Source organism: Pteropus medius, unplaced genomic scaffold, assembly GCF_902729225.1.
Source record: "Pteropus medius unplaced genomic scaffold, Ma_sr-lr_union100, whole genome shotgun sequence".
Taxonomy (NCBI): domain Eukaryota; kingdom Metazoa; phylum Chordata; class Mammalia; order Chiroptera; family Pteropodidae; genus Pteropus; species Pteropus medius.
In genome coordinates, this window is record NW_024349796.1 from 1313254 (window position 1) to 1339608 (window position 26355).

The window sequence follows — 26355 nt, forward strand, 5'->3', positions numbered from 1 at the left end:
GTGTAAATTAAATATTTCTTATTTCACTTTCCTCATATATAGAAGAGCAACAAAAGACTATTCAGATCATATGTTGGCCTAGTGGCATCTATATTTTTTTATGATACAATGTACAGATCAAAAGACATTAAAAAGAATTTTGTTAAAACTTAGCCAAATTCTGCTTCAATGAGATCTACAGCTCTAAACTATATTTATTTTCAATTACTCTTAATCTTCACATTTCTATGATTCAATAATAAGCTGAGAACCAATTTCTGTCTATTTTTCTTCACCAGCAACACCAGACTGATGTTCATAAGCATTTTTCCTTCTCCTACAGTACCCATCCTCTTCTAACAGTTAACTTCAGTGAAAGTTTTTAAATCATAAAAACCTAGATTCCAATGCTGGCTCTTCCACATAGCAGACTGAGAAAACTATTAATTAAATCTTTATTTGCTCTTTGAAAATACATTCGATTTTAACATCTGACTCACAGGACTCAGAAACTGTAATGAGAGAGCACAAGTGCCTAGCATGCGGTAAATGCTCTTTGTTCCGGGGGCGGGGGGGGGCGGGAACCAACTGTCACTGAAGGGCTCTCTTCCTACAGGATTACTATTCTCTTGAGAAATGGGAACTGGCATAAAAGGGAAGTTCACGACAGCTCCACACAGGCTTCCTCCACTGGAGTAACAACAGCATTATAACTTCTGGTGGTTCTAGAAAAATGTTTCTATCCTCTAGAGTAACAGCCCAAAGACAGAAGTGATTATGAAAGCAGTTACCTCACTACTCGTGGAGTGAGACACAACTGAAGGGACACAGTAAATCCTCCTGACTCATTCCTATCGGTTGCAGTTAGTGTCGCTATTTACAGGGTAGAGCCAACAAGGTGCAACATTCGCCCCCACTGAGAAACCTCGAGAAATCAATCCCAGGTAAAAAGTGACTTAGTTTCTCCTTAGGAACTTCAGAACAGTCATTGTGAAATGTCTTTTTCCTCAGGCAATTTTTTTTTTCCTTTTGGCTTACGTTACTTGTTGGAAATCCTTTTAGGTGCCAGAGCAGGGGTCTGTAGAAATATTAAATGAGAACCTTATGCTCTAGATTTTTTTGGACTAACTCTCCTAAGAATGAGCTCTTCAACAACTAACAGAACTCTCTGGCACTTTTTCTAAAGTAGATCATGGTGGCAACATTGCCTCCTCGGTTACAAGGGTCAAGTAGGAGAATTAAACTGCAAGACTTACTGTAAACATCATACCTTCACAGATAAAGGATCATGCAAAGCTCATCTTTTAATAAGACAAATGTACTTTATCATATTGGCACTTGCATTAGCTGCTATTGCTACCACGTATATGTATTTATATTATATACATGTACGTTTATATTTTATACAAATTTACTGTGTTTTATTCAGAGGTGGTAGCAACTGTATATTAGCTGCAAAGCAAACTACTTATTGTCATTGTAGACAATAAAATCTGAAGGTCATTAGCAGATACATGACCTTCCTTTAATAAAGCACAGCTGCTAATATGGACTAAAATAAAGCTGACTCTGTTTAAGATTCTGGATCATGGAATACATTCTGAAACAAACAAAAAAAGTCCAATAACCAATAAATCAGTTACTGATAGGTTAACAAAGACAACCAATGACTGAAAGTCTCAAACAGAATTAAAGACAACAGCTGCATAGCACTCATCATGTAACCACTTCTAATTACTCTCATAGAAAACTGTCCTTAAACAAGAAGATTCTCATGCTAGGATGAAGGCCCAAAGTAGCATTTCCAGTTTGCTTTTTTCCTAATTTTGAAGGTGCTTCCCTGGGCTTTCTAGGTTTTTGCTTCCTTCAGACGATTCCAGTTTGGCCATTACTATATTATTGGTTCCAGAAGCCTCTGGTTGCTTATCATCACCATCAAAGATAATGTCTTCTGGATTTGGAGGTGGGGGGCAGAATTCCTCACCTGGAAAGATCTCCTGGAAAAGCGTTTCAGCTTGCTGGACTGCATGCTCATTCCCCAGCCCACAGTCAGGCCCAGAGCAGACATAGACATTGGAAGGTAAGCCACAGTATGAGCTTCTGCTGATTCCTGAGGAATCTCTCATAGTAAAATAAAGAGCCCACAAGAGTCTTGGCTTTGCAAGTTCTTCCTTGTCTTTTTCTGTTTCGGCATACGGGGTGAATAATTTCTTCACCACTGATTCTAAGTCTTCTCTTGCTGTTTTAGAAGATGTACAGGTCAGATGTACCAGATAGGTGTCTTTCATGCACGTCATGGTCGAAGAACATAATTCCGTGACCCGAACAGCATGCGCCCCCGGTTCCGTTGGAGGCACGATCAAAATGGAAATCTGCTGATCCGAATCTGCCTGTAGCAGAGACTGATCCGTAATGAGCACTGCCCTGGAGATCTGCTTATACTGCACATCTGAGCACGTCTCCTCAGAAAGGTAACTATCCTCCACAATAAAATGCTTAGCACTTATTCTTTGACCAAAGTGATCTATAATTGCTTTACATCTTCCGGATTCTCTGTCAATTACAAGGCATTGTACTTTATGGCGAAGGCAATAGATTCCACCGAACACTGCGCACATTCTGCAAAAACCCTGGGGGATTTCTCCCTGGCCATACAAGGGAAAAAGAAAGGGGGTGTTGCCAAACCGTCCAAGACACCGAAGGAAGTTTTTTGCTGCTTTAAGGCCGTCTACGGTAGTGCAGGATGACTCTGTCATTGCAATTGAGTACAGCACAAAATGTTGAAGGTTGGGGGTTAATTTTTTAGTTTTTAAGTATTCTGAAAATGAGCATTGTGTGAAATCTTGGTATTCATCAGGATGTTGTTCATAGTCCAAACAAAACGTAAGAAACTTCATTAGCATCCTCTTTTCAACCATAGTGAGTTCTTTGCTATTAAATACATCTGCTCTGGAGCAAGGCACCTGTTCTACTTTTCCTTCTCGAAATGCAAGAATCCTAGTTACGTTTTTAAATTCAGCATAACGACTCACGTTTGATTTGATTAAAAGATCAATTAGCAATCCTTGAGAATAGAGCAGCTTTGATACCAAGTCAATGTTAAACCTCCTGCCTTCTTTAACTATCTGTGAGTACGTAATCCTATTTCTCTTTGGTTGCTCAGCGCTGTCTTCCACTACAGGTCTGTTTTCGTCTTCATCTCTGTCTGAAATTGTGTGTGTACAAGTTTTATCTCCACATTTTTCTTTCGCTTGAGTTTCCTCTATATTGGTTGCTTCTAGTAAAACTTCTCCCTCGTTTTTTGGAGTGTCTTCGGCAGGCACTTCGCAGCTAGTCATGTGTGTTTCCTCAGACAAGCATGCGGAATCCAGAGGTGTTGTGAGGGTGCCATGTACCACAGAGGAAGGGTTTTTCTGCAGAGCATCAACCTTTTCAGTACTGTCATCCATGTCCTGACTGGCATAACAAAACACTTCTGTGTGCTGAATGGTTTCATCCTTCCTACGAAGAGTGATGGTTTCTTCTGTGTCATCGATCAGGTCTTGCCACGCAGTGGTACTTTTGTCCTCGATGTCACTGGTTTGCTGATACTCCTTCAACCAGGAAAGCAATCCTGAAAAGGTAAAACTAGCCCAGTTTCCTCCATAGTAACTTCTTGAATCAATATGCAGAACCCTCTGACCACTTCTTGAACATGCAGCTGCAAGGATGGATTCAGGCAAACCTGTCCCTATAATAACCACATCAAACTCTGTGGGGAGAGTGTCTGCCATTCTGGGAGGTAAAGTGCCTCGTGACAAGTGCCAGTGAAGGAAATGTGCATGAATCTAGGCTGAGGGCTCAGATGAGGTGTGAATATGTTGCAATAAAATTTTCTGTGATGTTCCAGCTCATCCCAGAAGTATCGAGGTTGCAGGTCCCAGCTGTACTGTTACCCTTTTCCAGTGATTTTTTTTTTTTCCTTATGGGTCAGTAGCACAAAAACATGATACAGCATGTCTAATCACATCTTAGAATACTAAAATGGATGTGTGGTTTTCACTTCTGCATTTCATCTTAGCAGTAAGTGTCAAAATGCACCACATGTGCATTTGTGACTGGAACTCTTCTCTGAAAGAAAATTCAAGAAATAATACAATTGTAAACAATATTAACAGAAAAGTAATTTCATGCAACAGTAATTACAATCCATCACAGCCTGACTTGTTATTAGGACATAAGCCTCTACTAAAGCAAGTCATTAAATGCTTTCTCATGGATTTTCTAATTTTTTGAAAATTAACAAGATGTACTCCCATGATCTGGCAATTCATTAATGAAGACTATAACAGTGTCCCACAAAAATAAAGAACTAATCGAAAATAAAGAACTAATCGAAAACAATTCTCTAACTTTTGCTTTTAAGAAAACTATTAGAATAAAACTATATACAACCGTGAGCTTAGACCGTAAGAAATGTGTGGCTCCGCTGTGTTTACGGAAACAGACTATGTACGATGTGCTCCATACAGTCTGTGGGTGATTCTAGGGCAGCTGAATAGAAGGCTCTTCCACACTCAACCCACCGTTAGGATCGCGTGATGTCAACATGAGACTATGTTAACTGAATTAACCAGTCAGATGATTACAAAAGGATTAATTCAATAAAACAACCGGCACTGAAAAATATTTAAACATATAAAAGAGTAAGGGAAAATGTGTTCATAACAAATCTTCATATGAATGTACACAGGCACGTGTGTATTATTTTAGGTGTAAAAGGAAAATTCCTGGGTTCATATGTTAAAATATCTTAATATAAATAACACCTACTTTTAACATTTGAATAGGGTGATTTGCATTTTGCCAGATTCTGACTCTGTGACCCTGAGTCTCTGTGTCCCATGACAAAGGTCTGTCTAAACATCCTTTGCCAAAATTAGCACATTGTTTTTGTTTTCGAAGGGGTAGGAGGTGGTAGTGGAGAAAGGCTGTCCAGCTACCTCTGGGAGGAACACTGCTTACACTCCGTGTGAAGCACATCCGTGTGGAACAAGGTGTGGCCAGAGGTGGCGCAGCCAAGGGGGTGAGGCATCCTCCCCTGAGGTCTTCGGGCTGAAGCGCCACACACACCCCGATCGAGGCCTTGCTATCAGCCGTCACTGCCAGGGAAGAGTGCCAGCTCCCTGAGCTTGGGTTTTCACCACTACTAAACTTGCTGAGATCTAGACCAGTACAAACTGGGCCTGCCTAGGTGAAGATGACTAATTATCTTGGACATCTGTAAAACAAGCCATTCAATCGGAACTTAGATTAAATTGACTAGTTCACTGAACCGACTGGTCAGTATAAGTGACATGGCTCCCTTAATAGTCCTGTCTGGTCAAAATCTCTGCCAGAAGAATCCTGGGATTCCACTCGTTTTCAACATTCCCTGAGAAACTGGGGATTGAGTACAGAATAAAGCAGTGACCTGGCCCCTGTGTGTATGTACGTGACTGTGTCTGAATTACTTATTCTGCCTTCTTCCAGTGGGGTGTTCAGAGGAAGACAGAATTCATGAGGGTATATGAAGTGTAACTAGCAAGTACATGCTTATTCTTGGCTTAGCAGTAGATGGAGCTGAGGGTGAGAATAGGAGAAGAGGAAACAGGCCATAAGCGCTAAAACCAGGCACCATTTAACCTACAGCTATCAAAGAAGTCCTCAAAATACACAGCAAGTAGGACAAGACAACCTTAAAGCTGATTTAGCTCAATTATCCATAACAGAGACATGATGATGGCTGAAGGGATTAAGTGATGGGCAAGTGCACACAATGGGCTGGTTAGCCACAGGATCAAGGGCTGGGCCCACACTCATGCTATCAGGCCTGTGGTCTTCTCAGGTGATAGGGCAGCCTCTCCAGCGGCCTCTGGAGAGAGCGGCCACTTTGGGCATTTTTCAATTGCCTCCCCTTCAATATTCCATGGTTGGTTAGTTCTTGTTCAGGGATGACAAATGGAAAAGCACCCTCTCTTTCTTCACCTTTAACTCTTATCGAGAAGCACAATCCTTAGAATTAACTCCAGGCAAAGAAATTCTTAATCTTTGCTAAGAATTTAAGCTCCATCATACTCTCACTATTGACTTTCTCTCAGGGCTTAACCAAGTCTCTTAATCTCTCACCTCAGACTTTCCATTTCTAATTTAAGTGCAGGGATAGTCACAGTTGAAGACATTAACTAAATGCCAGATAAATAGAGCAATCGTCAGGAAAACTACCATGTAGTGAATGTTTCTAGCAGTCTTAGATATCCCTTCTGATTGGGATGGGATCCAAGTAGAGATGATGAACGAGAAGGAAAGGAAGGAAGAGACCAGGAGACACAGCAAAGTGGGGTTGCTGAGGTTAGAGATGAGGAATAGATGGAATGCTGCTACTAATAAAGAATTCAACATATCCTTGTTTTCAAACTCTAATGCACGGTGTCCGGATGGAAATAGAATTCCCCAGCAGAGAAAAAGCAGTTCTTGTAAATACGAACTTTCATGTGACCAAACACCTATTGCTCACCTCAGGGAGCATTACTGATGACACTGTAGGCTTGACCTTCTGTCACCCTCTTTAAAGCTTAGCCTGCGCCTCCAGAATTGCCAAATAGGTATTTTCAGTTAATATAGAGAGTGTGATCACATAGCCATCCATATCACTATCTACATGCACTTACAGCCCCCTCCCAAGTTTCAAGTCTTTGCACAAATGAAATTCTCAGATTAATGCTTATTAGGGAGGGGAAAAGTAGTATTAGAATATTAGAATCATTGAGGAAATCAAATGAATGAAATCATGATTTCTATGACTTTGGTTTCCTTCAAAAAATCAAAAAGTGAATCTTAACATATATAACATGTTTGTCACAACATAGGAGGTTAGTGAATAAGAAAATTTTGATAATGGTACAAAGATTTTGTTCTCAAAAACCTGCCAAGATAGAAGCAGCAATAAAGTATCAATGGATTTCACATTTCTATTTCAAATCTTTGTACAAATGAAATTCTGGAGCACACACAAATCATTTCTTTCCTAAGCTCAGAAATTCACATCTTCAATGATACACTAATGGATCTATCCTTCAAAATGTTAAAAAATCTCAGTGAGACCTAAATCTTGCATAAGGATTAGGAGTGTTGTTGAAATAAATCTTCAATTAGCAACCAAGTTCAACTTCAATGAAATCTACTGGCTGCAAAGCTAATTTTTGTTCACCTGAGTTGAGATTCTCTGAGCCGCTTGCAATTTCACTTTAGATTTTGGTGTGCTGGAACCCAGGAGTAAAATACAGTAAAAATAGCTTAAAGGGCACATGCCAATTTGCATTCTGAGGACCTGAATGAAATGAAAAACTCCCTTACTAGGAGTTCCTAGGAAGCATTCAAAAGTTTATAACTGCTCATGAGCAAAAAAAAAAAAAAAATTACTCATGCGACTGCTCTGTCATTTTAGGAAACAAACAGCATATAAATGAACTCTTCTTTCTCATTACCCTCGCCAACTTTCACGAGATCATCCCTTTTGTTCTTGAATCTGACTCTATAGTTCCTCGTTTCTTTCCTCAAAGAGTAAAAGCCGTCGTTTCGAGCCTTGTTGAATTACACGAGGAGGTGAAAACAGAACTGAGATGAGACGGAAAGTGGCTGGACACAGCTATGAAGGAGCTGGGGCTGACGAGGGGCTGGGACGTAGGGACGGTGTGCGGTGAGATGAAAGACCATAGGGTCAGAGTGGAGGTGTAGGGCAGGAAGGAGGACAGAATGCCATGCAGCTTGGGGTGCGGGAGGGGAGGCGCAGTCGGGGAAGGGCGAGTTGGAGCGACGAGGCCCAGCGGCAGTGAGGTGAGGGTGGGCTGAGTGGCAAGGGGGCGCACAGAGACGGTGGCAATGCAGAGAATGGAAAGTCTGCTGAGGAGAGGCGGGTGCTTTCTCCTCCAGCCCAACTCACCGAAAAGGCTGCTGCTAAACCCGTCCCACACGCAGCCCACGGTGTCCCAGACCCAGCCGTTCCTCAGGCAGGACACGAAGGTAAAGGTGACTCCGAAGAAGGACACCAGCAGGTCGCTGAAGCTGATGTTAACCAGGAAGAGGTAGAAGGGAGTGCGGACCTGCTGGAATTTGTAGTAAAATACAAGCACCAGCAGGTTGTTGGCAACGCCCAGCAGCCCGATGGAGCCGAGCAGCAGCGCCAGGCGCTCGTAGGTGCTCGGGTTGAAAACCGAACCGGGGCTCAGCGTTCCCGCCAGCCCTGGCCCCTCGGCGCCCGCAGCCCCGCCGCCCTCCCAGGAGTCCAGGCCGCCGCTGCGGTTCCCCGAGTGCATGGCCGGGCGCCGGAACACTCGGCGGGCGCAGGCGCTCAGCGTTCCGCGTGCTCCGCGGCGCGCTCCGCCCCAGGCGAGGTATGGGCTCCGCCGCTAGTCCAGGCCATTGTGCGCGCCGAAGCCGCACACCCCGCCTCGCCCTGGTGGCCACGCCCCTCCCCGTGAGCGTGTTCCCGCCGCTTCCCCGCCCCCGGCGCGCCCTCGTGGCCACGCCCCTCCCCGTGAGCGTGTTCCCGCCGCTTCCCCGCCCCCGGCGCGCCCTCGTAGCCACGCCCCTCGGCGCGTCCTCGGGGCCCAGCCTCCGACGCTCCATTGTAGCTGGTTGTTTGCGTCCTCCTTGGCTTGCTTTTATCGCCGGTGCGGTTAGTTCCTCCCTGCTTCTGTCTCTTCGTGCGCCCGGGAAGATGAAACAGCAGGGAGGCAAATCAACCATGGCTTCTCACACCCTGTCGCCCTCTCACCCAGCTTGAAAACATCACGTCCATTCTTTCATTTATGTATTCACTCATTCATAAACATTTGTGAGCGCCTGTGCCTACCCTGTGCTAAGGAGAAGGTTGGGTGAGGGACTCTCGCCCTAGGCCTCCCCTTTCCCAGGAAGCTAACCTACAACGCCACTCCTGTCACACACGTAATGGAAGCCCCTGGCTGGACCCCATGGCCTCCCACGTTGCCCTTCCTGCCTCGCTCTGAAGTAGCGGTAGCTTTATCCTGTTACTGAGGCCAGTCACAGCTCAGGCTGGTGGTGACTGCCCAGGCGGTGCCCTTGAAATTTCAGCTCAAATCTAGCGGGCGTAGAGAGATAGGTGCTATATCTAGAACAGCACGCATTTTCCGCTTGACATTTTCCTAGTAGCAATGAAAATATAGTACAAGTCAAATATAGGTTGGGAACGTAATCAAACTGCAAGGTCTCTGCACAGTCAATCCCTAACAAGGTCCCAGGAGGACCACAGTCCTGAGCCAGAACTACAGGCCGTCCCGGGCACTGGTGACTAGCACAGTATTTGTGGAAGGGCAAAGGAATTGCTTTCCATGTGAATGTTCACACTTTCCGTGACCAGTAAGAATGACTAGCTTCAATGAATCCCCGTTCCAAATGCCCTGGATATAGAATCTCGGCTCCCACTCCTGGTACATTGAGCAAAAGCTGAGAAATGAGCTTTGCCCTCAAAACTATGATTTGTCTTTAAACCTTCCAGTTTGGACTTGTCATCTGTGAGACTACCTAACTCACACACTTCTTTTAAAACCTCCTTTAATTTTATATTTTAGATTCATGCAACCATTTAACAAGTTCTGTATGTTTAGTGTCCACTGCATTTTCAACATAGTGCCTAGTCTACAGTAAGTTCTCAATGAATATTAGTTAAATGAATGAATAAAGAAAGACTTGCTATATTTTTTCCTAAAGTTTCATTCATTCATTCATTTATTCATTTTTTGGTACTGAGCGCCTGTCCTCATAAAGCTTACATTCTGGTGGTGTTGGGAGAGCAGCTGATAACCAAATAAATACATATTAGTGTGTCAGATGTGGAGATATGCCTAAAGAAAAATAAGGCAGAGAAAGAGTATGGGGGAGTGAGGGAAGAGGTTGTTATTTTGTACATGGTAGTCACAGATAGCCTCACTGAGTACTGCAGGCACAGGGTACATGTACTGGGGTGGGACTGTGCTTGGCATGTTGGAGGATAAACAAAGAAACCAGTATGGCTGGAGTGGAATGAGAATTAAGAAATGAGGGCAAAGAGGATGGGTGAGTAGTGATTGGCCAGATCATTCTGGGCCTTGCCATTTTAATAAAAGGACTTTGGCTTTTTTAAAAAGGAATAAGATCCTTGTGGCAAATGTGTTCCGATTTCGATATAGTCATTTTTACATTAGTGTTAAATGTTAAGAATAGTTATGTTTGACAGAAATAGGCAAATGTTACCACAGATATGATTTACTTTGTCAGTAATATATGTTTTTTATGTATTTTTGGAATTATGTAATACAGGATGATGGCAAAATACTACAACCTAAAAAGCAAGTACAATAATGGTATAAGGACAGACATGTAGACCAATGGAATAGAATAGAGTCAAGATGTAAGCCAACACATAGATGGTTCATTGATTTTCAGTAAAGATGCCAAGACCTTTCAATGGGGAAAGGACAGTCTTTTCAGCAAGTGGTGCCAGGAAATCTGGTATCCACACGCAAAAGAATGAAGTCATACTCTTATCTTACATTATATATACAAATTAACTTAAAAAGGAGCAAAGAGCTAAACTTAATCACTAGAACCGTGGAACTCTTAAAAGAAAACATTGAGGAAAAATCTTCATGACAATTGGCTTTGCTATGATTTCTTGGATATGACACCAAACGCAGAGGCAACAAAAGAAAAAATAAATAAATTAAACTTCATCAAAATTAAAAACTTTTGTGCATCAAAATGTATATTTTACCATAACAAAAAATTACATGCAAATTATCCCTCTAGAATTTTGAGGGAAAATCTTGATGGGTAAAGTTATCATCTGATGTTGGTGTTCTCTGATTGGAGCAGATTTTAAGTGCTGTGTTCTTCTCTTTTATGGTTACCTGTGGGTTCTCTATAGGACCTGAAGTCACTGGGGATCTTTCTCCCACGACTTCCTTGAGAAGGACAATGCCTTTATCTGCTGGCTGCCTGGGTCTCCTTCTCAGATCTTGGTTAGGGTCCCCTAGATCCTATGGGCAGCCTTCTTCAGTAGGGTCCCTCCCAAGATAACCCAGTTTAGATACTTCATTTAGAGCCTACCATCTGGTCTTCTGGAAATATGTATGAATTCTTGTCCCACCAAATTCTGGACGTGATCTGTTGTAGAGAACTGGCCAACCCAGTTTTTCCACTTCAGTCTCCGCTGGGTGGAAAGAAGTAGGGAAAAATCATGGCCCCTTGACTACTCTGGAAATTTTCTCTAAGGAAGTTCTCACTAAGGGTCTCTTTAATCTCCTAATGAACCTGCCTTTAGTAGCTCGAAGGAGAGAATAGGCTAAAACATGCAGAACTGATTTCTCAGTGTCTTCGCACATCCTCCTTCATGGACTGTGCCCTGTCCTTTAGAACAGGGAATTTTTCAAGCCTGTTATATTGTGAGGCCTCTTCAAAGGCAGAAATGGGTCCCTTTTAATATTCTACACTGGAGCATTAAATCATTACAATCCCTATATTCCAAGAAAGTCCTTTGCAAAGTACAAGAAGATGGTGAGGAGGAATAGAGACAGTTTTTATCTGTCATTACTTGGAACACTGATAACACCTAGCCTTTTGTGTCATACACATGTCACCTGAGAAGGAACTTCAATCCTTAATCAAGTAATCCTCCAAGGGCAAGGATGCATTCTTCCCTGGCCTCTCTAACCTTGGCCCCTGGCGAGAAGCAGAAGAGCCCTTACAGAAAATCTGACCAAGCATATCTGCACCTTTTCCCACCATAGGAACTGTAATTTAGTAAATGTAATTGAACTTTTAAAAAGGAGTATCTATCATGCCTTTAGGTTCTAAATGTTGATTCTCCTTGTGTATACAGCTCCTCAGATGTGTGAGATGTAGAAATCAGCTTAATGTGTAAATCGTGAATCTGTCCACAGTCTAGAGTATGTGTATATAGTCTCTACTTTGATACTCATTGTAGAGAAATAGTGAAATGTTGCAATGTTGGTACAGTGGGGACAAAGACAGCATTTATAGTTTTCCCAATTGGGGAAAAAAAATTTAAAAAAATGAGTTATGTACAAAGGATCAGGGATCAAAATAGCTTATAATCACCGAGAAAAGTTGATCAAAATAGTCTTCTTATAATAGCAAGCCTAGAAGCAAAAAGACAATGCAATACTATCTTCAAAATATTGAAAGAAAGCAATTCCCAACCTACAATTCTATACCCAACCTAATAGCAATCAAATGCAAGAGAAGAATAAGGATATTTTCAGGTATAAAAAATGTATCTTCCAGGTACTATTTTTGGATGTGAGGCACCAAAATGAGGGCATAAACTATGGAAAAGAAAGACATAGCATATAGAAGAGAAGATAAGGCCATTCCCAGAAGGATGGCGAAAGAAGACAGCAGTGTGACAGCTATGCCCCGATGAATGGAAGGCGTTGGCCCAGGCTACAGGAAGGTGACTCAAAAGACAGACATGCGGAGGAGTGTTATCAGGATGCCTTCTGCTCTTGTATCATGTTTTTTATCCTGAAAATACTCACGTGAGCATGGCCCAGATTCTTAACAGTACCTGGTCAGCCAGCGTCCTGCCCCACTAAAGCTCCTGCCCTTCACTCTGTGCCCTGTCATGTGCATCAGCTGAGAATTCTCATTTTACTCCAGAGGAATTCGTTGACAGATCTTGAGAATTGGAGTTGGCCATGGTGGACTCTGAAGCAGAAAATGCAGAGCAACCCATCACTCCTGATAGGATTTCTGATGGCTGATGTCTGTGCCACAACACAGACCCAAATGCAAGCCTGAGTCGTGACCTTTCTCAGTGACATCCACACACGGTCTCTAACGAATCTCATAGAAGTTGAAGCCATACTAGCTCAGGAAAACCATTACACCTATTTTTTCCCTAGAGTCTTTCTCTTACAGTGGCAATACTATTTTGTTCCTTACACAGCAAGAAGTGTGTTTGCTTTTGAATTTTTATATCAATCATCTTTCATAATCATGAACAGATAAAAGTAATCAAATAATAAAATATTTGATTGAGATAGATAGAAGGAAAAGAAAAAAGAGAAGTTATACTTATAAAGGCTATTAGAATCATGAGGACAGATTTATAAAATAATACATTAATATTTAAATAATGTGCATAGTTCTATTGAAACTCTCCATGGCGTCTTGAGGATGGCAAAAGGATTGAGACGAGAGGAGATATAGGAGAGACAAAGTAATGCCCAGTTTCTTTTCTTAGTCTTTTCTTATTCTTCATCCCTCTCTGGCAGTGTACACACACATACACACACACACACACACGCACACACACACACGCACACAATTTGTGAAAAAAAAACCTCAACTTCCTCCTTTTAAGGGAAGGAGGATGTTGCAGAGATATTATGATGTAATGGGAGCCATCTGAAGGACACTGGTAACATTATGAGGTCAGGATTTTACTGAAATGTTTGCCCATGTGAAATGCATTAGACCGAAGTCAGCATTCCTCCCTGCTAAAGGCGGCTCTTACTCCTTCCCACAGGGTGGGATTTTAAGATCAAAGGAATGAGACCTAGGGCAAAAACTGAGACAGCAGGAGGCACTGTAACAACTGTAAGGTTTTCTGAGTTGGCAAATCTGCATTTTTTTTTACAGAAAAAATAATATTTTTTACAGAAATAGCAGTTTCCCCGTGTCCCAATGGCTACCAAGAAGGAAAAGCGTCTCAACATTTCACGTCAGATTAAGTTCAAGACAGCCCTGAATGGGTTTGAAAAATTGGTTGAACATATAGTAGCCCAGAAAAAAGACGAAAGAGCAGGCTTGTTTGTCAGAAAAGAAGGTAAGATCAGTGATTACATGGCAGCCAGTTTAGTCTGTTGATTAGAACTGGGAAATGTTTTAGGCTATCAGAGAGAAGCAACATAGCTTAATAGCAAAGACAGTGAGTGGGGGGGCCTGAGTCTTCATTCTGACTCTGTCTCTAAATAGCTAAGTGGTCTTAGGGAAGATCTTTTTCACTTGTCTGAACCTTAGTTGTCTCAAACATAAAATTAGGGCTTTGGATTAAATGACATCTGAGGATTGTTCTTGGGCTCTACCATTTGATGGCCCACTGGTTGATCTGGGAATCAGTGGTACATGTGAGCCACCCTGCTGTCTCTTTACTTAAGGGTGTCATGAGACCATAAGGACTTTCATAAGCAAAGCAAGGTTTCCTCTGAAATTTCGATTCACTATCTGGGCCTATCCGCATGCCAGTAAAGGGAATGTGAGGGACAGTGGTCTGCCAGGGCTATTAGCAGTAGAGATACCAATGCAGAACGGAACATATGTCGCCATGGTCAGGAGTTCAGGGCTTTGTGTGATGATTCAGGGCTTTGAGGAAGCAGGAGTGAGTAAGGCTTAGCGGCATAGCAAAGACTAACAGAACAAATCTTGCTATTGCAAAGAAAAGAGCATTCATGGCCCATACAACTGCTAAGGGGCCAGCATAGCCAGCCTCTCATCATGCTAGGCTGCATAGTCATAAGTGAGTGAAAATGTTGACCTTGGGTGATCAACCCCAAGCTGGTATTATTTAAATAGTATTTAAGAATTTAGAAATCACTTTAAGAAATGTAATTTCATTGATTTTCATGACAATTCTGAAGGATGAGAATTACTATTATTGCTACTATCCCAATTTTATTCATTAAAAAGTGAAAAGTACAGATAAATCATCTGCCCAAGTCGCTCAACTTCTAATTATTAAACTAAGACTCAGCCCTTTTAGAGATACATTTGAGATTATGGTGAACCTGGCTTGGCTTCTTAAACTACTCAACAAAACTTTCATTTTCATAGTCAGTTTGTTTTACCTCTCTTCATAATTGATTTTTCAAATCCTTACCACCTCTCCTGAATCCTCTACAGGATCTCGGCTCCTGTTAGCTAAACTTCCAACAACATAGGAGAAAGCAAGGCCAAAACACAAATGCTCTCGAGTTCCTTTTCTCCACGTCCATGGTACCCAAGCAGCACCTGTCCTTTCTTCCATCCCTCCTCCCTTTCAAGGCTTTCACTTGCTGCAACAACGTCAAAATCTCCCTTTTCACTGATTTTGTTCTCTCAAACTCAAAATATACCCAACTGTTCTGACCTTGACTTTCTTTTCCTTTTAAGACACCATTGTATGTCTTTGCTTCTCCACCAATTTCCCCATAGCATCTCCACTTAATTCTCAATCTACTCAAGTCCGGCTTCGCTCGTCAGTTTGCTGCAAATGCTCTTACCCAGGTATTGAATCGCCCTAACATGGCTGCCAAATTCAATGAATTGTTTTCATTTTCCAGCTTACTGGCCATTTCACTGCAGTTAGCTGTCACTGCTTCCAGAAGCTTTCTCCTTCTGTGTCTTTCATCATATCACTCTTATTTTTCCCCCTTTCTCATTCTTTCTTTGACTTTTTTTTTTTTTTTCTGAGCTTCACCTGTATCCTCAGTCTTATTGCATAATGCCATCTACCTAGTCACCTAAGCCAGGGATCTTGGTAAAACCTTTGCCTATTTTGTGGTATCTCACTCAGCTTATTAACGACCTCTTAATAGTCTCCTTGCTAAGAGTTATTTCCCTCCTCTAAATTTCTGCTCAGCTATTTGAATATCTCATAGGAATTTTAAACTTAATATGACCAAGATGGAGTGTTTATTTTCCCCAAGAACCATGGTCCTTCCTCTGTTTTGGTAAATAGTATCAATAGCTGCCAAGTTTTAAAACCAGAAACCTGAGTATCGTTCTAGATAGGGTTTCTCAGCCTTGGCACTGCTGACATTTGGAGTTGGATAATTCTTTGTTCTATACACGTGTATATGTGTGTGTGTGTGTGTGTGTGTGTGTGTGTGTGTGTGTGTGTGTGTGTAGGAGGGTCTGTCCTGTGCATTGTAGCATGGTTAGCAGCATCTCTGCCCTATGCCCCCCAGATGCCAGTAGCCCCCTCATCCCTAGTTGGAACAATCAAAAACATCTGCAGACATTGCCAAATGTTCCCATAGAAAAGAGAGGGGGACATCTCCTCTAGATAAGGGCCATTGCGCTAAATTCTGACCTTTTGTTCACTCATCATTTTTGCCCCCAACATCTTCCAGTCTATTAGCAACTGCATCTCACCACCTGCAATGCTACCTCTTGGGTGCTTATATCACTAATTACCCAATTGAAGGCTCCTTCAAGAGTGAAAGGGGTTGTTATTAAGAATTAGGTTGAGAAAATAAGCATAAATAAAACTTTCCACGGCAGACCAGGACATATGGTCATCCTAGCCTGGCCTAAACCCCCATCGTCTGAAACCCTGCCCTATGCCATTTTGAGAGCTTTCACTCTAATCTCCTCATAGCTGCCACTGCACTTTCAAACAATTTTAAGTCGATTCATGTCACTTCCCTAAACAGAGCCCTCCAAAGATAGCTTATCATCATGCTTAGAATAAAATAGAAGCTTCTGACTCAAGCTCTGCCCTCCTTCTCCTCTGGTCTCACCCTGCAGCTCTCTCTCCAGTCCTTCTAGACTCCATATTCAGTGACCATCCAGAACGTGCCAGGCTCTGCCCAGCTCAGCATCTTTGTGTTTGTCAGCCTCTGCCTCAAATGCTCTTGTCTCAATTTACACATGGCTGACTCCTTTTCGCTTCTCGGGTCTTAGCTTAATTTTTTTTCCCCCATGTCTTTAGAGATGGCTTCTTTGAGGCCTTCTTCTACCCACCACCACTATCTAATTCATTCACTGCTATATATCACAAAACCTTATTGGTTCCCTTCCTAGCACTTACGCTGTATGTAGTAGTGATTTTTACTTTGTTACTAAGGTATAATATACATATAGTGAAGTCCATCTGAAGTGCATTAATCTGAAGTATATAACTCAATAAATTTGGATATTGATAAACAAGCCTGTAGCTACAAACCAGATCAAGACAAAGAACATTTCTAGAAATGTTCTAAACAAAGAAAAGTCCTCTGAAAGTTCCCTGGTGTCCTTCTTAACTTAACACAGATAGCCACTAATCTAGTCTTTCTGTCACAATTTGCAAATATTTGATTGTTTCCTTGTTAATTTTCTATTTTTTTCTATTTTTTCTATTTCTACATTCTATCGCTAGAATGTAAATTTCCTGAAGGAGGGAATTTGTCTGTCTAGTTTTTCCATTCTAAGTCCAGTGTCTAGCTCAGTTCTGACACATAACAGATGCTCAATACATTTTTGTGTCTAACTCTTTATCTTTAGACCCAATAGTCATATGCCAGTGAATCACCAAATTTGGCAAAATCAATATTCAAGAAATAGTGTGTGTGTGTGTGTGTGTGTGTGTGTGTGTTTGCACAGTGTCAAAGAACCAATCAAAACCTGTTCTTTGCTCACTCAAGATGAACTCTAGCAGAGACTCCTGACTGGTAGCTTTTCACACCAGGAAAGAAGTGATTCACTTTCTTTTCTTTGTATTCCTGAACAAAAGTCCTAAAATAGTTCAGTGAAAGTTATGGAGAAGGTACTAAAAACCAAAGTAAAATATTTCTTCTAAGTGATATTTAACAGTCTCTAGTTAAATTTCCAAAGGAAAAAATAATCTTTAAAATGCAGAAGAATCTGTTTTTTTGTTTGTTTTTTGTTTTGTTTTGTTTTGTTTTTTTATAGGCTGAAATAATGAAATAGAGTGACAAATAGAAAAAGCAATTGGAAAATGCAATACAATCCTTGGAATTTCATAATAATGTTCTTGCACTTTATTACAACGCAGATGTGATTGATTATGACAAGTTTTATGCAGCAGTACAGGAACTCTTTGGTCCAGAAGTGAAGAACCAAGACGTGAAATGCTTTTATAGGAAACTCTGCAACAACCCCGATGCACCTATGGACTGGTGTGAGGTAGTCACTTTTCGTGTTTATAATATGGAATGCAGGTATTCTTTGTTTGGAGTAAATAATCAGATCAAAGTGTTACTCCCACAGGGGTAAACCCGCAATGGGGTGGCATGTTTAAATGCCTACGTCCATAAAAGTAAACCAGATAGATGTTTAATTATACTGTTAATGAGTAACTCTTAAAACCTTCCAGGCCAAGGTGCCAACTGCAGAAATTACAAATGCCATTAACAACCACCAAGATTTTAGTGGCCTTATTTACATTCTATTCCTTTTAAATAGTGTCAATGGATACAAATTCCAGTGTATTCAAATTCTTAATATAAGAGGGAAAAAAGGCTATGGTTGGCCACCTCTTAAATTTCCTGAGTCATTTTCTGCCTAGCACTGCACTGATTCCTTAGAGATCATTCTGGTGTTCTGGGGAGAACTCTCAGAAGCGCCTTTGATTGCTAAGTGATATATGGACTATGGAAACAGAGAGAGAAATGACTCTGATCTTTGTTTAAACTCACAGAAGGTGACGCTCTGTAGATTTATTTATAAACTAGGCTGTTCTTATTTTAAAAGGATTAGAGGTAGCTTACAATTTAAAAAATTGCACACATGCATATAGAGTATTTAAAATGATTGTTGAAATTATCTGTCTCTCTCTTAAAGATCAGTAGTGTAGTAGACAAAAGAAAAAGGAAGAATTTAAAGTATTTGACTATCACATTTAATGAGTTGGTAGATATGTATAAATAGAACTTTGAACCCAAGATACAGGCAAAATACATCTCAACTACATATACAGTCATCACAAAATTGACCATGTACATGGCTACAAAGAACATTTCAATAAATTCCCATATAATAAAATTATAAACCAATAATAAAAGGTCACACAAATCCCCTAAACTAACCAAATAAAAAATCAATTAATTTCAGGAAAAAAAATTACAAACAAAAAGCTTCTGGTAAGTCTTTAAAAAACACATAATTCCCACATTATATACATTTTTCTATAATTTTGGAAAAGCTGAAAAGCATCCAATTCATTTTAAGAGGCTAAAATAACACTGAATTGAACATAGATAAAATGTCAAGGAATTGTAGGCCAGTATTATTTATGAATATGTGCTAAGTTCTAGATAAAAACTTAACAAGTTGAATCCAGCAGTGCATTAAAAAGTCATTTCTAAGTAGCATTTACCCAGAAAAGAAAGAATGATTCAGCATTAGAAAACCCAGTAACATATTTTGTTTAACAAGTTAGGGGGGAAAATAATATGATAATCTTAAATTATCTAAGACAAAAGCCTGCTTACACTTCCTAGAGGTTATCTGCAGTATTCTGCCAAACTAAGGTCCATGGGCCAAATCTGGGGAACCACGTGTTTTGTAAACAGAGTTTATTGGAACACAGTGATAATACACACCCATTTATATATTGTCTGTGGTTGCTTTTGTGCTATAATAATAAATTGAATGGTTGTGACAGAGACTGGATGGCCTGCAAGCCTGAAGTAGTTACTACCTGAACCCTTTCAGAAAAAGTTTGCTGACTGCTGACTCCTGATCATAAAATAAAACAAAAATATTTGATAAAAATTGAATAGCCATTCCTGTTTTTAAAGAGAAAAAAATCTTAGCAGAATAGGAATAGTAAAAAATTCTCTTAACCCAATAAAGAGGACTGTGTTAGTTCTTTGCAGCTGTTATAACAAATTACCACAAATTTAGCAACTTTTTTTCCAACTTTACTGAGATGTAATTGACATTTAACATGTGTAAGACATTAATTTGATACACATATATGTCAAAATGATTACAACCATAGGGTTAACTAACACTGCCATCATGTCACACAATAATCATTTTTTCATGTGGTAGGAACATTAAAGATTTACTCTTGTCTATGGCCATGCCACCCTAAACAAGCCTTATCCTGTCTGATCTCGGAAGCTAAGCAGGGTCGGGACTGGTTAGTACTTGGACGGGAGACCACCTAGGAAGACCAGACGCTGTAGGCTTAAAAAAAAATAAAAAATAAGGGATTGTAAACTGACAAGGTCCTTGCAATCTGAGAAGTCAACCAAGGATTGCCTCACCTGGAAAAAGAAAAAGATTTACTCTTAGTGACTTTGAAGAATACAGCACAGTGTTATTAACTACAGTCCCCATGTCGTGCATTAGCTCCCCAGAACTTATTGTCTTATAACTGCAAGTTTGCACTCTGCCCAAGACCTCCCCATCTTCCTCACTCCCCAGCCCATGGTAACCACCATTCTGCTTTCTGTTTCTATGAGTTTAGATTCCACATGTAAATGAGATCATACAGGGTTTGCCTTTCTGTGTGTGACTTATCTCACTTAGCAGGATGTCCTCAAGGTCCATCCATGCTGTTGTAAAAGGCAGGATTTCCTTCTTTCTAAACTTAACAATTTGAAGAAATAAATATTTATTATCTTGCCATTTCCATGGATCAGGAGTCTGGGCACAACTTCACTGAGTCCTCTGCTCGGAAGATCACAAGGCTGTAATCAAGCTGTTCTCATTCAGAGGCTCAGCTAGTGAAGAATCTGCTTTCAGTTTTAACCAGGTTGTTGGCAGAATTCATGTTCTTACTGTTGTGTGACTGAGGACTTCAGCTTTTTATTGGCTGGAAGCTGGAGACCAGAAGCTGCTTACATGTACTAGAGGCTGTCTACAATTCTCTGCCACATATCCCTTTACATAGACAGTTCTCAACTTCACTTCTTCAAAGCTGTCAGGAAAATGTCATTTTCCATAGTCCATTAAGGCAGTCTTATGTAAAGTAACGTAATCAATGGAGAAACAGCCCATCACATTTGCCATATTCCTTTAGAAGCAAATCACAGGTTCTTTGCACAAGGGATGGATATTATATAATGATGTGACTCACTCTGTGTGAGGAGGGTGGGCAGGGGTCACTTTAGGATGTGTCCACCATAGGGACTTACTGGAAACATATTTAAAGTAAAGGTCATATTTAATGGTCCTTAAATACTATCAACATTTCCATTAAAGTCAAAAACAAGAAAATGATGTCTATTATCACTGCTACTCTTTAGCATTTATTGAAGATTGTAGAAAAAGCAAACAAACAAAAACAAAAAAAGGAAGTGATATGTAAAAAAACTCTTAAAAATACAAAATTGTCATTGCTTGTAGATGATGTCTACCAAGAATATACAAGAGAATCACATAGCAGACTATTAGAATGAAAAAGAGAGTTCAAGAAAGTTCAAAAAAGATAAACATGTAACAATCAATAACTTTCACAAACAATAACCAATAACTATCCCCCCCACACACACACATAAATAACAGGCAGAAAAAAAGATTCCAGTCACAAGAGCAACAAATAGCAGAATATATGGAATAAATCTATAAAGGAATATACAAGACTATGACATTGGACTGATGAAGAAAGAGAAAATCTGGAAAATAGCTGAGAGACTCAATTTGAAAAGATCTCAACTGCTCCTAAATTAATTTACATATTTAGTAAATATGTAATTAAACAGATTTTTGGAATTAGTGAAATTATAACTAATAGATATCCCAACACACCAATAATTAAATTTCAATACATCCTATGTCTTTTCAATAATTCTTATAAATATTTTAGGTTGCTTGTAGAGATTGAAAACCATTTCACAAACTTTTGATGAATTCTAACAAAGCCCTGGATACCTACGGATTAGCATGAAGGTTCTACTGTGGAACATATTACTAACCATGTTCATTTTTGTAAGAAATGAAAATTAACAGTATAATTTTCACTTAGATCTTTACTTGATTATAACATCAAAAATGAAAATGTATGAAAGCACAATATACATGAAAACATAATCTAGATGAAGATATAAATGAAAAGGGGTTACTGGAATGCAAGGTCCATGTATCAAAGATAATGAATTCTGGTTGCCAAGTTGACTTTTTCTTGTTCTTTTCTTTCTTCCTTCCTTCCTCCTTCCTGCTTTCTCTCTCTCTCTCTCTCTCTCTCATTCTGAAAATGGTTTCCATGGAAATGGTTTAACAGAGCTTAAACTGTAAATATTTTGACCCTCTATTAATGGTAAATTTTCCAAGATGTTTCGGATTTTTAGTTGCAGATTTCTAAGGTTTCAGCTTGATTACCTGAATTTTATACACTGGCGATCTATTTTTCTGGAACTGTTATGAGTTAATGTTTGTGTTACTAAAATTAGAGTGAGCTCTACTCAGTATACACTAAATAGAAATTCAAAGTAACTGCTGGATGTTACTAAGGATAGAAAACCTGAACAAAGATTGAGCCAGAATCTGGATATTCCCCACTGCTTAGATGGTTCAGGTAAAATCAGGCATTTAAATAAATAAGACATTCAAAGAATGGCTAAGAAATTTTGGATTTATCTTTAGTGAAGGTACAATTTCAAAATCTCATAAAGGCTTTGATAGAAAAAAAATCATCCTGGAGGCTGAACCCTTAGAAACTCTAGCACTATACTGTCCAAAACTGTGCAGTGAGCCACATGGGCTTACTGAGGATTGGAAATGTAATCAGTCTCAATTAAGATGTGGTACAATCATAAAACACATCAGATTTCAAAAACAGCAGAAAAAATAATCTAAAATATTTAACAACTTTTATATTTATTATGTATTGAAATTATATTTTGAATATATTGAGTTTAAAAATTAATATTATTAAAATTAATTTTATTTATCTATGTACATTTTAATGTGTCTGCTAGAAAATATAAAGTTTTATATATATGGTTCACATATTTTTATTGGACAGCATAGAAATGTCAAAATAGAAGTAATTCTTCTTGATCAGCATATCCTCACTATTCTCAATTTTCTTAAGAATATTTCTGACACACTCAATGGTTTATGTGCTTAAATTTCTAATGCAATAGTTTTGCGCCTCTAAAAAAATGAATCTTTGCTGGTAAACAAATGAGAGGTGGACAGGTCTTGTCTGACCACACCTAATAAGGGTCCAGCTTCATACTTTGGGGATGGTACCAGAAAGAGGACGTTTTTCTTCAACAACACAAGCATAGAACATAAGTTAATATAGTGTGTTTAAATGTCAGAATATTAAAAAAAAAAAAAAAAAAAGATACAAGTAACCACCATGATTGGAAGTACCCATCGGAAGAATGTGATGTCAAAGTCTTCATCATCAACTCACTTGACAGACAGGTCAAATAAGCAGGTCTACACCTTAAATTTGGGCAAAAGTATAAATAGAGGTTCATATACCATATATCTAAATATTTTAAAATTATAAATCCAGTTAACTGTTAAATAAAATAACGTTCTATCCTCTGATTTCATAAATACACCTTAATAATGTCCTATAAGTCTAGGTTAGAATTTAAAATTCTCATACTCCTTATAATTTCACATTAAAACATGGAGACAAGGAAGACCCACCTCCTGTCTTTTCCCATGACCAGCTCCAACCCACATCATGAGGGGCTGTGCATGCACACATACAGACGCCACAGCCCACATGTCTGAGTTCTTCCATACCCCACCTCCACCAGCGCTACACCTTGACCACCCCTTTTGCTGAGGGGTGCACATATCAGTCGTATATGGTCCAACTTCATGAGGTGGACCTGAGTAAGACTCTTCATAGGACCTTTAAGTAGGTTTGGAATCATTTGGGCAGAAAATATTGGGATCCCAGGATTCTAGGACATGGTTTAAAAGCATGGACATGAGCTCTTGGTGAAAAATGACCCCTTTGCCCCCCACACTAGAGTAAGACCCTCTAAAGCTGAGCTCTCCAACAGTAGCCACTATCCACATGTGCTTTTGTATTTAAATTAAATTAAAAATTTAGCTCCTCAATTGCACTAGTTACATTGCAAGTGCTCAGTATTCAGTGAGGCTAGTGGCTATCATATTGGACAGAATAGATTATAGAACATTTCCATCATCCCAGAAAGTTCACTGGACAGTGCTATGCTAAAAACATATGTCCCAGGGCATGGATCTAAAAGCAATATTGCAAGTGCAAGTCTGGCTGTTTTGTTTTTTAACCTACTGATTAAATGAAACAGAAGACAAATATATATGTATTTGTTAACAAAAGCTCTTAACTACCCAAAGAAATCAAATAAATAAGGTAGCAGTCGGTAATTTTGCAGGAATAAAGAAGTGGCTATCTTTTTTCTAAATCATATAAGTGTTCAAAATGAACATGCTTTTTCCAGGATCCTGGCTATATCGTACTGTCTGAATCCTTTGGATATTCTTCCATACATTAGTAACTTGAATTCTACACCACTAAATTTTGAGTAGATGTGATTTTGAGAATCACATATCTAAACAGTTCTCAATTTTATTAAGAATATTTCTCACACTCTCAGTGGTTTATGTGCTTCAACTTCTATTGCAAGTTTTGCACCACTAAAAAATATAAAAATGAGTATATAACAAATGATTCATATAAATATCAAATAATTTATGTATTTCAGGAAATGATAGAAGTCTGTTTACATTATAAAATATACATAGATCTAGGAAAGCAATGCTGAAAAAATGTCCCAAAATACCAACACGGAAGTCACAATACTCTGGTAAATCCATTTACGTGAAGTTCTACATTAACCAAGAATTAGGCCTCTGTGAATATTATAGAGTTGTCTGTTTCGAGGAGAGAGATTTATGTTATGTTTTTGTTGCGAATAAATAAAATCCTGATCTAAAGTAAACCCAGTCTACAGCCATGCTACCCTGAACACGTCCGATCCCAACTGATCTCAGAGTTGGGACTGGTTAGTACTTGGATGGGAGACCACCTAGGAAGACCAGATGCTGTAGGCATAAATAAGTAAGTAAGTAAGTAAGTAAGTAAGTAAGTAAATAAATAAATAAATAAATAAATAAGGGATTGTAAACTGACAAGGTCCTTGCAATCTGTGAGGTCAACCAAGGGTTGCCTCACCTAAAAAAATAATAATTATAAAGTAAACCCAGATGTTTTTGTTGTGTAGATTGGGAAATTGAGCCTCATTTTTCTCTTGTCTACTCCCTTTTTTCCTTCTCTTTCACTTTTCAGTTAAAACATCATAATCAGTTTACTTTTTCTTCCAAACATCTCCCTTTCGTATTCTCTTTTAATTTTTACAACAGCCCCTTGATATAGATTATAGAAGATAATGTTATTGCAATAATAAAAATGATGGAAATGAAACACAGAAAGGTTAATGACTTATCCAAAGCCACACACAATATTAGTTTTGGTCTTGGAGCTGAGACTTTCTCCCTCCCTATCCAGCAATTTCATGACATTATCCTGTTACATCCCTTGGATTCTTGTAAATCATATGCAAGTTTAATAGAATAGCCTCTGATGCACTGTATGTATTTGAAGAACAACCTGAGGTTTGAAAATATGGTGCACAGGAAGGTTCCTCTTCTATTGTCCTTCCATTTTCCTCACAAACTCTGTGCCAATGCTCCTAAGAGGCATTCATATTTCAATCTGTGTGACCTAACCTTTCCGAGTTTCATATCTGTCATCTATAAAATAGAAATACAATGCTGAAAGACTGACTTCATTTCAATTGAGATTACCTGCTTTTTATCAGCCAATATTAATCTTATCGGCTAGTAAGAACTGGGTTACTCTTTTAAGGTCAGGCACAAACCTGATTCTGAATATAAATCTCTATTGCAGCAATGTCACAAAATGGTGCACTTTCTTTTTCTAGGTTTTAGATGCAAACGCACTGGGGAAAATTGATATTTATAGAATAATGAAAACTTAAAACTCAACTAAAACATCATCCAGACATTCCCCTTTAATTTATAAGAAAAGTTAGGTGTAAAGAGATCCAAAGAAATGTGATTGTCTTAAAATTATAAAGCTAGTTAGTGGAAGATTCTGGTCCAGATACAATCTACTTTCCCCACAATACCATGTTAATCTATGTTTCCAACAGGCGATTCAAAACACACTTGAATTAATTCAAAGAAGAGACATACAACACCATAGGGGAGGCCAATAACTCTGTGCCCCCAGAAGTGAATATCAAGTGAATTATTATAAATCTAAAACTATACTTGCTAACTTCAAAAATGTTAAAAGAATGCTTCAGGGTAGGTTAAAAAATAAGTTGCATACAGGTTTTTAATTTCTTCTCTCTGCTTTTCATTTTCTCCAAATGTTCCACATTGAACATGTGTTCCTTATATAATTAGAAAAAAAAAAGTGTAGTTAAAAAATGAATCATTTAAAGGATGGAGCAAGCCCTTTAAATAACATAGTTAAAAAATAATACTTTAATGCTTATTAATAGTAATAAAACTCCAAGCATGTCACAGGTATAATTACTAGACTGAAATTTAAACTGTTGAAAGAGAAATCTGAGATTCTTGAGGCTATATAGCCCATTATAGGAAATGTTTAAAGACATTATTTGATTGAAACAT

General features: G+C 39.2%; 3 protein-coding genes and 1 pseudogene across 4 annotated transcripts in view; 2 read left to right on the forward strand and 2 right to left on the reverse strand.

Annotated features, from left to right (window-relative positions):
* The window catches only part of OPN3 (opsin 3), a 47441-nt gene extending 38981 nt beyond the window's left edge, over nucleotides 1-8460 (reverse strand). The window contains exons 1-2 of one of the 2 annotated variants that reach the window (XM_039883208.1): nucleotides 7940-8443; nucleotides 3924-4089 (exon numbers count right to left, since the gene is read on the reverse strand). In XM_039883208.1, coding sequence (XP_039739142.1) covers nucleotides 4049-4089; nucleotides 7940-8312 — 414 coding nt within the window. In that variant the 5' untranslated portion in view covers nucleotides 8313-8443 and the 3' untranslated portion in view covers nucleotides 3924-4048. Of the gene's footprint in view, nucleotides 1-3923; nucleotides 4090-7939 lie in introns of those variants that run through there. The other variant, XM_039883205.1, reaches the window with a different exon arrangement.
* On the reverse strand, nucleotides 70-3804 carry CHML (CHM like Rab escort protein). The gene has a single exon (XM_039883203.1). It carries the CDS (start codon nucleotides 3750-3752, stop codon nucleotides 1800-1802), a length of 1953 nt encoding a protein of 650 aa, XP_039739137.1. The 5' UTR covers nucleotides 3753-3804; the 3' UTR covers nucleotides 70-1799.
* Nucleotides 8461-12763: 4303 nt separating the features above from the next.
* The window catches only part of WDR64 (WD repeat domain 64), a 113553-nt gene continuing 99961 nt past the window's right edge, over nucleotides 12764-26355 (forward strand). Inside the window, exons 1-3 of the mRNA XM_039883209.1 lie at nucleotides 12764-12810; nucleotides 13681-13846; nucleotides 17777-17907. Of these exons, the coding sequence (XP_039739143.1) occupies nucleotides 13705-13846; nucleotides 17777-17907 (273 nt within the window). The 5' untranslated portion in view covers nucleotides 12764-12810; nucleotides 13681-13704. The remainder of the gene's footprint in view (nucleotides 12811-13680; nucleotides 13847-17776; nucleotides 17908-26355) is intronic.
* On the forward strand, nucleotides 19801-19919 carry LOC120619383 (uncharacterized; annotated as a pseudogene).

Bases quoted from the DNA above. Each gene is read 5' to 3' on its own strand.
- CHML (XM_039883203.1), bottom strand. From the start codon at position 3,752: ATGGCAGACACTCTCCCCACAGAGTTTGATGTGGTTATTATAGGGACA.